At 35.8% G+C, this 12347-nt stretch overlaps 1 protein-coding gene across 3 annotated transcripts in view; it reads right to left on the bottom strand.

Annotated features, from left to right (window-relative positions):
- The window catches only part of LOC143292501 (glucoside xylosyltransferase 2-like), a 49289-nt gene extending 37982 nt beyond the window's left edge, over nt 1–11307 (bottom strand). For all 3 annotated transcript variants that reach the window (XM_076602846.1, XM_076602845.1, XM_076602844.1), the window contains exon 1: nt 10981–11307. In XM_076602846.1, coding sequence (XP_076458961.1) covers nt 10981–11015 — 35 coding nt within the window. In that variant the 5' untranslated portion in view covers nt 11016–11307. The remainder of the gene's footprint in view (nt 1–10980) is intronic.
- Between the last annotated feature and the right edge of the window lie 1040 nt (nt 11308–12347).

Genomic DNA, 12347 nt, shown 5'->3' with positions numbered 1-12347 from the left:
CCAATGTGGCATTCATAAGAAAAAGTATTACTTTATAAACAGGAGTGCAATTAAGGCAGCCAAGAATACTCAGTTTTTCAAAAGAAAATGCTAATCTTGAAATACATATTGCTATACAACATCAGAGCACTGCACATTGTGAATCAAAAATTGTCATACAAAACTAAAAAAAAAAAATCAATAGGCAGCAAGCATTGATTACAACTCTGTCACATGGGGAAATGCTTGAGACAAAAAAAACAACAACAAAAGCATGCATAAAGATATGGGTAACTACAAGAAAAGCAAACTTTCACTTTCTGAATAAAAGAAAAACAAATAAATCACCGAAAACATAACAGATGTCATAAATAAAAGTCACAATCAATCTTCTCAAAGACGCAACTGAACAGAAGGCTGAAAAGGAAAGCATCTTCCGTATATGCAGCCTGTGAAGCAAGTGGATATATATATATATATATATATATATATATATATATATGTGTGTGTGTGTGTGTGTGTGTGTGTGGTGTGTGGTTGTTGTTGTTGTTGTTGTTTTTTTGTTGTTGTTTTTTTGTTTTGTTTTTCATTTCTTTTCTTTTTTTTAATTTCATCTCTGTCAGTTGATAGTCAGGATGAGCCAGAGTGTGAAATTCATTCAATATGAAATAGTGTTAAAATTATTTTGGTGACATGGTATAAATAACATTTACATTTCCCAATGCAGTTCTGTTCTAATGAGTTAATTTGGTGAAATATCAGTTGAAACAAAAATTAAAAGGGTGCTCATTTTCACAGATCTCAAGTGGAAAATCAATTGTGCTGTATCTTGACTTGATTGTCTATTGGTCTTGTGAATTTTGTCACAGTGCAGCTGTCCTGGATTTCTCACTCAATACATTACATACATACCTATTTAACTACACATCTATCTGTCTGCCCAAATGCATTTCTCTTTAAACGTGAAAGGCTATATTGTAAACAACTGTTTCGTTGCGAAAAAAAGCGTGAAAAGCTTATGAAATCAAGTTGATAAATTTGGTGACATACCAAAATACACAAGATGAATACATACTGAAGAAAATCTGATAATTTCTCTTCTGAGATAATAAAGTTGTTCTGATTCTGATTCTGATATATTAGAAAGAAAAATCATAAAAAATAATATGTACTGGTTCTGGTAACTCACACTCTTTTTCAACCATTACATTTCTTACATGCATTCATGAGCATGAGACATTTGAGTGAACAAACAATACCGTGTACAACATCTGTTTACTTCCCAAACTTTTGAATATTGGCTCTGCATTTTTTGTTGTTGGTTTCCTGGGTGTTGTTTCCTCACGTATTCATAAGTCTGTGTCCATTTCCCTCTGTTCAGGTTCTGAAACAAAATGAATAGAGGTCTAAATGAAATATAGCAATACACACACACACACACACACACACACACACACACACACACACACACACACACACACACACACACACCTCTTTTGTCTTAATTTCGTCTTACATACATGCCAACACCAAACTCAGAAACACATATACTAAGTGTCTGACACTCACTAAATGACTAACACCACTGGCCTATCTGATCCATCTTACTGAAACACACACGCACATACACACACTCACACACATCTTTGCATTCACACACACACATACACACCTTTTGTCTTAATTTAATTTAATTTAATTTTTTCATTATTATTATTTTTTATTTTTTACTTTATTTTTATTTATTTATTTTTTTTCTCAAGGCCTGACTAAGCGCGTTGGGTTACGCTGCTGGTCAGGCATCTGCTTGGCAGATGTGGTGTAGCGTATATGGATTTGACCGAATGTAGTGATGCCTCCTTGAGCTACTGATACTGATACTTGTCTTAATATGGCCTCATATTCACGTCAATCCAAGACCAAACGCACAAACACAGACTAAGTGACTAACACACAAACATACAACCACAACTTATAACCATTCATTATATATATTATTACTGTCAGATTATCAGTGTGTTATTTTCTTTGTACAGGTCGATTATTTTCACTTTTCAGTTGACAGTGTGATATGATTACAGGGTAATTTCTTTGTACTACGCTTTCTTTCCACTGGCCCTGAGTGTTTTCAATAGACTGATAGTGTAATACAATTAAACTAATACCAATAGTATACAATACGTTTCCTAACTTAACTAAGGCGTGTAACAGAATCCATAGCAAGAAAAAGTCCCCTCTAGCAAACTTTTACCAGAAAAATGAAATTTTCTTCCTAAAATTACGTTTAAATAGCATACTTACCGTGACCCACTAGTGCAGACTCCAGCTGGGATCTGACATTCCTGTCCTGTGCAAACTATCAACCTATGCGGAGAAAACGAAAGTAGCTATGGCTGATAACCTTCCGGAAGTAGGTAACCTCCCTTTTATGTCTCTCATAATTGACGTATCACTTGCCACTGCTGCTGACTGGAGGAAACAGCAGAAGAGTGCTCCAATGGCAGGTTGATCTGTGTCCTGCTCCTTCCCATTTTCATGGTCTGATGTCTTCTGGGTATCATTCTGATGACTATGCAGCTGAAGTATTTGTTTCCTGGGTGTTGTTTCCTCATGAATTCATAAGTCTGTGTCCATTTCCCTCTGTTCAGGTTCTGAAACACAAAGAATAAAGGTCTAAATGAAATATAGCAAGCATAAAAGGACATTTATTTATTCATTCATTATCACATATTTTAGACTTGGACAGATAACACACTCTCACAAGCGTGTTCTTCACCACCACCCTATCTAATCCATCTAACACACACACACACACACACACACACACACACACACACACACACACACACACACCTTTTGTCTTAATTTGGCCTACATACACGCCAACAACCAAACGCAGAAACACATACCACATGACTAACACTCACTAAATGACTAACACCACTGCCCTATATAATCCATCTTACTCAAACACACACACACACACACACACACACTCTCTCACACATCTTTGCATTCACGCACACACACACACACACACACACACACACATGCAGGCACATGTGGTGTAGCGTATATGGATTTGTCCGAACGCAGTGACGCCTCCTTGAGCTACTGAAACTGAAACTGAAACTGAAGCAGGCACACACACATACACACCTTTTGTCTTAATTTGGCCTCAAATTCACGTCATTCCAAGACCAAATGCACAAACACAGACTAAGTGACACAGCTTATAACCATTCATTACATAGTTAAAAGTGGGGGGGGGGGGGGGGGGGGGGGGGGGGGGGGGTTTAAAATCAAACGTACCTTAAGATGAGATAAAACGACGTTATCGAGTCAGTAACTCTTTGTCTAAGTGACAAAGAGTCTACTTCACGTCCCACTTTATTGCCTCCTTGAACTGCAAGGTCACGTCCTCGCTATGTGAGTAGGTCACACGTGTGACAACAAAGTAGGTGAGTTGTGTGTGTGTATGTGTGTGTGTGTGTGTGTGTAAAGGTGGGGGGGGGAGGCGGGGGAGGGGGCGGGAGAAGGGGGCGGGGGAGTGGAGGAGGGGGGACCGGGGGGGGGGGGGGGGGGGGGAGGGGAGAGAGAATGAAAGAGGGCACCCATGTAAGAAAAAACAAGAATATTACTTTAATTATCATTTTGTGATTGAAATGGCACATTCACATCCATGCACACATAACCCTGAAGTGTCTTAATATCCGAAAACAATGTTTAAATAAACCCCACAATATGAAAATTAAGAAACTCTCCTCACCCAAATTTCACTTGGGCTTCACATGGGGCTTTACCAAGTAAGACAAGGGCCAGTGTGTTGCGTAAGTGGCCACCTATCTCTGGTCAAGTGGGGAACGGGTCAGACTCAGTGGGGTAGCCCACCCAGGAAGGGTTGCATCCCCTGTCCCCAAGTAACTTGGCAAAACCAAGTGGGTCCGGGTCGGATTCGGGTGGGCAGCCCATCACGGAAGGGTTTGCATCCCCTGGTCCCAAGTAACTTGGGCAAACCCATGAGGGGTCCCAGCTTCTAGATGGGCTTGATGCTGTCTGGGTATCCACTCTGACCTTTTCTGCAGGTCAACGGATCTGGCCCCAAGTATCTTTCTGAACTCCTCCATAATCTATTCTCCGTCTCGCCAGCTCCGTTCTTCCTCTGATACTCGACTTCTCAGGATACCTCACGTCAGAAGTAAGACCTATGAACGCAGATGGTTTCTTTTCAATCGCCAAAGACGTGAAACAAGCCCCCTTTAAAAAAACCTCCCCCTTGGGAAATTCCCCCTTACACCTTTTGAATCTGGTCTAAAAAAACTCACCTCCCCCCTCAGCAGTTTTTTCATTTTGTAAAAGGGGGCCCCCCTTTTTATTTGCGTGCGCTTTGCTTGCCCAAAGTGGGGGAAAAATACTATAAAATATATATAAAAATGTGTAAAAAAAACTAAAATCCCAATGTAAAAGGGAATGTGGTGTGGGGTGTGTGGGGTTTTGGTGTGTGTGTGGGGGTGGTTTTAATCTTCATTTAACGTCTTTTCATTTTTAAAAGGGGGAAAGGAGAAAAGAATGGATAAAGGAAAGGGAATGAAATGTAAAATATTAGTGAAAAAAAAATATTCAGGGTTGTTTTTCAGGGGGAAAAATATATTATAAAAAAAAGGGCCCCTAAAAGATATTGTGGTTTTAATTTAAAATAGGTGTCAGGGGAAAGGGAGAAAAATGTAAAACAAAAACAACAATTTTTAACCACAACAATGTAAATAAAATAAAAAGGGCTTTAAATTAAACACTTTCAAAGGGGGAAATCCCAACTGGACTGGATTTTAAAAATTTTTCCAAAAAACATTCTAACAATAAATAATAAAAATTTCAAAACCCTTTCAGGGGGCAATGAAATATTGGAAAAAAAAAGTCATCAATTTCCATCTTTGGGAAATTTAAACGGTCCAAAATGCTCAGACAATAAATGAGTAGAGGGATTTACGTTTTTGCTTACCGCATATACTTTTTTAAATTTTTTTTAGAAAATTTTGAAACGAAAGGCAAAAAAAAACGAATTCAATACATTAGACTTGAATAAATTTCTTGAATGTGCTGTTGGGGGAAAATTTTTAGAAAAGTTTGGGATTAGCCCCCATTCCTTGTGTTTACACAACATTGGAAATATTGAACTTTAAAATCAATAAGAAAATTTTTTTAAAAAAAACGTTTTTCTAGATACTTTTTCCCTATACAACAAAATGTATTCATGAAAGATCAAATTGGTTTGCCCAATTTTTGTTTGGGGCCCTTCGAAATTACGTGCCCCTTTTTCTAGCTGCTTGGTCTACCCACTCATTTGAAGAAAATTCCACAGTGCGGGGGGAAACCCAACAAAGTTATTTTAATCCCCTGTTTTGTCATTTGGGGGAAAATATGTTTTTTTTTCCCAAATTGTCTCTCAAGTCCCCTTTTTTGAATTTGGAGATTTTATAGCTTCAAAATACTGCCTTCGAGTTCACACAAAATAAAATTTTAAACACATTTTTGGGAAATCCCCTGAAATAAATTTAAGGCCCAAAAGTAAGGTTTAAAAAGTTCAGCTGTAAAAAAGGGAAATATTGTCTCCCAAATATAGTATTTTTTTTTTCTAGTCTAGAATGAGGAATTAAAAAAGGGGCCCCGCTCCTAAATTTTACAAATTTTCTAAACAGATCCTCGGGTTTATTTTTTTTAGTTTAATTTGGGAATATTGATTTTCTATAGGGGAAAAGCCTTCGGGTTTTAAAAAAAAAAAAAAAAAAAAAACGGGTTTCCTTTTGGGTTTTTTTAAATAAATTCTGAAAATTTTTTTTCCAAAAAATTTCAAAAACAAAAACACTGCCCCCATTCAGGGACGGGTAAAAAAGGAAGGTTTTTTGAAATTTTTTTGCTTGTCTTTTGTTTCCCGTACAAAAAATTTGTATCTGATGCAAAAGATTAATGGATGCCCTAGCCCGAAACTTCTTAGCTTTTTTAAAGGCAAAAATCTTTTTTTGTGAATTTAAATTTAAACTTCTTTTTTTTGAAAGGGTTTCAAAACCCGAAAGTTTTTGGTAACAAATTTTTTGCGGCTGAAGCTTTCCCTTGTTCTCAAGAGTTAAAAAAACCCGCCCCTCTGTGTCCCTAAATTTGAGTAAAAAAGGGGCCAACCTAGACGATTTTTTAAACCCTTTAAACAATCGATGCTTTGCGGGCTTCTTTAAACAAATTGCAGGGAGCAACTGAAAAAAAACCTCTCTAGCGTATGTCAACCCGTGAACGTAGGGGAGGGGGTTGCGAAGATACAACGCTTTGGTATTTTGGGCCCCCCATTTCTGTTTAAAAAAATTATTTTAAAAGGAAAATTTTAAAAGACCTTTTTTTTTTGCTTTGTTTAGAAATATATAAATATGAAAATTTCCCCACGAAAGCTTTGAAAAAAAAATGACTCCCAAAAATTTAACAGATTGTTATATCTGATGAAAAAAAAAAAACCATTTATTGAAAAAAAGGGGAGCTTTTCTGGGCCCTGACCCCAAAAATTAAAATAGAAAACTTTTTTTTTTTTTTCTAAGGAAAAATGAAAAACCCCTTTTCTGCCTAAAAGTTCTGTTTTTTTCAAGTTCCCCGGGAATTTTTCCCTTTATGTAATTCATATCCAGGGGGGGGGGTTTTTTTTTTTTCATTGTCACCTTCTTTCCAAAAAACAAATTTTCCTCAAAAAATTTGAACCAAAAACTGAAAATCTTTACAAAGCTTTTTAGGTAGATTCTCCCTAAAAAAATTTTGAAAAAAAATGGGGCGGGAAATTTTAACTTATCCTTGGGGGAAAACCCCCATATGAAATTTGCCCGGGTTTTGAGTGGGGGTATTTTCCATTCTTACGGGTTAAATCAATCTGTTTAAAAAAAAAAAAACACAAAAAAAAAAACTTCTAATATAATCATACATGCTGCCTGTGATACCGATTTTTTTTCAGTTTATAAAAAAAAAGTCGCGCGTGCCATCCCTTGGTCTTATGTTTTTTTCACATAAAAAGTCGCTATTTAACTTTTTTTTGTTTTGAAAAACTGTTGTTTTAAACCTGTGTAGCCCCTTTTGACTAGATGTTCTGTGGAGGATCAAACCCCTTTTTCTAAAGCCATTTGGGTTTTTAAAAAAAAATTTACACTATGCTTCTAAACAATAATAACAAGTTTTTTTAAAAAAATTTTTTTTTCCCTTTAGTTTGCATACATGCAAATTTTAAAGGAAATTTGGGTTTGATAACTTTTTTTTTTATCTTTCGGGTTTTTCCCCTGTTTTGTAAGGGGAAAAACAAAATTGATTTTTTCCACACAAAAAAAATGCCCACCACGGGGCCAACATTTTTTTTAAAAATTAAGTGTAAGAAATCATAAAATTTTCCAGGCAAATGTCTCAACATTTTCTTTTTAAAATTTCCCTTTCAAAATCAACTGATTTTTTTTTGGCTCCCCAAATTTTTAAGAGACATTCCTTTATTTCATCTGGTTTTATTTCACAAATTTATGTATAGGGATTTACGCTCTCTGAATCTTGGTATTTTTCATTTTTCTTTTGGGCTTTCTCAGAATTTTCCAAATTTTCTTCGGGAAAACCCAGTTTTTTTCCTACTAGGGTTAAACCAAACATGTTAAAAAAACCTCTCCCTTTTTCAATTTTAAGGGTAGATCAAAAGGGCCATTTTTAATTGGGCATATGGTAAATATATTCCTTTTTTTCATTTTTTTTAGTTTTTTCCCATACCTTTTCCCATATCTTTGTTTTTAAAAATTTCTTTTGTGCAGAAAAAACCGCCCAAATTTTTTTCTCCCTTTTTCGCTTGTGCTTTAAACACTTTTTGTTTTATTTTTTTTTAAAGGGCCTTTTTCATCTCTAAATAAATTTGGGAGGGTTTGTCCCTTTAAAAGTATTTTTTTAATTTTTGACTTTTTTCTTTCTTTGCTGCTTCACAAGTCTCATTCCCCCAATATTCCCCAAGTGTTTAAATTTGATCTTCAACCGTTTTTGGTACGGGGTTTAAGATTCATTTGCAGCGGTAATGACTATATTTGTAAATGCCAAATATAAACTGTTGATGCCCCGTATCTTTTAAAAATTTTAAAAATTTTGGGAAAGATGAAAGTAAACGTGTGTTTTTTATCCCAGTTCGCATGTCGGAATTATTTTTGGGGGAACCTTACCCTCTTTTGGGATCTATTGACTGAGCTTTTTTAGATTCAAGTTTTATTTTTAATACCCAAATAAATCTTTAAAAAGAGTGCCTTTCCAAAGGGGTTTTCCATTCACATTTTTGGGTCCCAGATCTGGTGAGTTTAAAGTAAATTCTTGGCAGTTTCCCTCTTAATTTGGGATTGCCGGGTACCGGGTTTTTTCCCCTGCCATCTTTAAGTGGTATAAAGAAGTATCTACAATGGTCAGTTAAAACCAAAATTTGGCAAAAAAAATTTGGGGAAAAATTTCTTTTCTTTCCATCATCTTGTTTAAAAAAAAATGCACCTCTGGGATGGGCACAAAAAAAATTTTTAAAAAAAAAAAAGAACCCCCAAATTTTATGAAAACCCTAAATTTTACTGCTTATTTATATTATTTTTATTCTCTAAATTTGGCACTTTGACCTGATATTCTGACACAACAATAAAAGCATTATTTTTTTTTTTTTTTAATAAATTTTTTTTTTCAAACGAAACTTCTTTTGCAAAAGCATGATATTAAATTTTTTTTGGGAAATGCCCTTTGCTGCGGGATAGAAAAAAAAAAAAAAAAAGGGAATTTAACTGAAATTTAAATCAAAGGGGGGTTTAAATTGGGGGTTTTTAAAATGATTTTTTCCCTCATCTTTAACTTTTACATTTTAAAATTTTAAAAACCCAATACACAAAAAGTTTTGTGTATTTTCCCCTCTAAATTGTACAGGGTTTCCCCCACTATTTTTTCATTCGCCCAAGGGGGTTTTTTTCCCAAAAAACACAAAAACCAATACAACGAGTGGACTTTATAGATCAAATTGGGGCGACCCCCTGAAGGTCATGGCAAAAATCAACTGTTTACACATATTTATACAAAATTAAAAGCGCGGCTCATATTTTTTCGCAACGCAAAGGGCCCGGCCGTTTTGTTTCAATTTTGGTTGACCTCCCCTTTTTAAATTTCCCATTTTCCAATCGCAATACAAAAATACATGACTTTAGAAGTACTTGTACTTGGCTCTATGTTATTAGTTTAAAAAATATTACTAAATTTTCACATCAATTTTAAAACCCAAAAAAAACTAGAATGAACATAAAAAAAAAATTTTGGAATTGCCCCTTTAAACCTGGGGGTAACTAAAAAAAGTAACTCTCAAGATCCAGAGAAAAACGGCTAAATGTTGCAGTGGGGTTTTGGGGCCCAATAGCCATGCCCTCCCTTCCCGGGGAATTAAAAAAAAATTTTTAATTCCCCCTTGGGGGATTTTTTGAAGGGCACAAGGGAACCCCCAACCATAAATAAAATGAAAACAAGATTTCTCCCGCGAAAAACCCCCGGGGAAAAATGGGGTTTTTTTTTTAGCCCTTTTTTAAAAAAAAAAGGGCGTATCAAAATTTTTAAAATTTTTAGAACGTCATTTAAAAATTTGAAGGACCACTTTTAGTTTAAGGGGTAAGAGGGTTTTCCCTTTTTCCCTCACCCGAACCCCGCGGGGTTCGAATCTTCCGTTAGGCCCTTTTTTTTTTTTTTTTTTTTTAAAAACCCTGAAGTTTTTGGAAATTTAAATAAAAACAGAACAATTTTAAAACGTTTAAACTTTTTTTTAAAAAAAAAGGTTCAAAAGTGGGGTTTTGGGGCCTTTTCCTCTCTTTTTTATCAATTCTGGTGTGGGGTAATGTTTTACTTTTAACAAACAGCGTTTTTGTAAGAAACCCAGAGCGTTTTCCTGGACAGGTGTATTAAAATTAAAAAAATTTAAATTAAAAATTATTTTAAATTAAAAATTGGGTTTTTGGGTTATTTTTTTAAAAGGGTTACGTTTTTTATTTGCGGGCGATTCGCTTCTGAAAAAATTTCTAACCGAGTCTTCTTTAAAAACGTTATCAACTGGAAAAAAATTTTTAATGAAACTTTGGGCATGACCACAAAAATTTCCCCCTTTCAAATTGCTGGAGTGTTTTGGGTGCATTCTTGTCCAAATTTGGCAAAGCCGTTGACCAAACGGGGTTAAATAAGTTTTTTTAAATTTTTAAAAAGTACCCCTTTAAAATTTTCGCGTGAGAAGGGGGGCCCAAGGTTTTTCCGAGACCCACTTGTAAAAAAACACAACTTTACCTAAAAGTAAAAAAAAAAAGTTAAAAAGTTCTGTATTGAAAAAAATAAAGCTTGGGGGGGGAGAGGGCGGATTTTACCCGGGTTTCAAACCCAAACGTTTTTTTTATTTAAACTCCCCCTTTCGGGGATCCAAAGGGGTTTGAAACGAACTAAATTTTTAATGCCCCAGTCTATATATAGGTATAAATATATATATATATATATTTTATGTACTTTATGTATTTAAATATATATGTGTGTGTGTTGTTGTTTTTTGGTGTTGTTTTTTTGTGTGTGCGCGCGCGCGCGCGCGCGTAAATATGCGTATATCTGTGGGAACTAGGGGCTGAGGGACGGTGTGGATTCTACGAATATTTTCCATCATATTCATAAATAGTTTCAAGGTGTCAAAACGTGTGGACTGATCCATATACGCCACACCACATCTTCTGTTAGAAAACAGTGGGAAGATGCCTGATCTTCGTATGAACCCAATGTTCACTGAACATTCTTTCAGAGCCTTCCTAGGTTTGTGTAAAACATCAATGCAGAGAATATAATTTTTCTTTTGATATAGAAATAATCACATATTTACACAAACGCTGCCATACGCTGTCAATCAAAGTTCAGAAATACATGTATTGCGTTTCATCATTCATGTTAAAACAGTAACATCCAAGCAGCAGAACTTACCTGTCCAAACCATCCTTCACGTGTCCTTCCCACATGTTCAGGACTGTGAAGCTTTAAGAGACGATATGGGCCGTTTGCTGTTTGTCTCCACAGTATGTTTTTGTCACACAGTATGTATGTCGCAGCAAGCAGAATTCCGATGAACAACTGCCAGGAAAATCAACCTCTTCAACTTGAACATGCCGAAACATGATGGACAACTTCAACGATAACTCTTAAAATCTAAAAGATCAGCAAGAAAAGAGTCTTGATATTGGCACTGGGAAAAAAAAGCGTCTGAGTATCTATTTCAGTGTACGTGGGGAAAGAAGCTCGACCGCGGTTTCCTTGTCTTTCTACCGACCGAGCGAAGATCTGTAGTGTGCCTGGGTGACTTGAACCATGAAGCGCGCGTTGGCGAAGCGAGACACCGGTGTCGTGGAAAAAAAACCCACACCCGATGCCATGGAAAGCCATAAATTGTTAGACAGTGTGGGTGGGTGATAATGAGTGTGTGATGAACGATCTACTTTTGGCCGTCCTGAAGGGGGTTCCGATAAGTCTTTACTTGTTGACCTCGCTATTTGAATCTGAATCAGAATCAGAATCAGTTCTAATGTCAATTAAACCTAAACAAGGTTTATAAAGACACGCCTGCAAAGTTTACATGAAACCACGCACAAAAAAAAAAAATCAAAACTAAATAGATAATATTGAACAAGAGACTGAATCACTCCTACACGCAATGGCGTTTTTGACAGCAGTTTACTGACAAATTTCCCAAATAGTCCCACAAGTTTGTCTTCCAGTATTAGCTGACTGGGTTTAATAATATTTAGAAAGTATTTTTGATTTTTTTGTATGAATTCTATTCTAATTTCTTGTATAATTCGCAGTCATTTTAAGAAATTATATTCATCCTCTATTGTTTGACATTGTAAAATAGTCTCCTTTCTTTTGGGATGTTGAAATATTGGCCTTTTTTCTATTGCTAAATCATGACAGGATATTCTTAATTTGCACAATGATTTTTATTATTATAATAATTAAGTTATCCTTCAAGCAAATAAGGTTCGGTCTGTGTTTCATGAGTAATTTTATTATAGAATAGAAGCCGACATTTATGACGTTGTCGTTGCATGCAAGACATGTGTCTTCCACACTGGGTAGCCTGGCCTGTCATCCATACAGCAGGAAGAGCAGGAAGGGGCGTACTTTGTGTCGTTTTGTCTGCTAGTCCTGAAGGCAAAAAGGACACCTGGAAGAGCATCATTTGCTTGTCATTTAGATAAGACGAAACACCGAAGTATCGTGCTTGCACCTAGCGCAGGAAAAAAAAATCACGACTACAAAATGGTTGGCCCTGGCAAAATTTTGCAGAAAAATCC

Source organism: Babylonia areolata, chromosome 18 (genome assembly GCF_041734735.1).
Source record: "Babylonia areolata isolate BAREFJ2019XMU chromosome 18, ASM4173473v1, whole genome shotgun sequence".
Classification (NCBI taxonomy): Eukaryota; Metazoa; Mollusca; class Gastropoda; order Neogastropoda; family Buccinidae; genus Babylonia; species Babylonia areolata.
The sequence above is the reverse complement of the archived record's forward strand: the minus strand, read 5'-3'. Positions and strand labels throughout refer to the sequence as shown.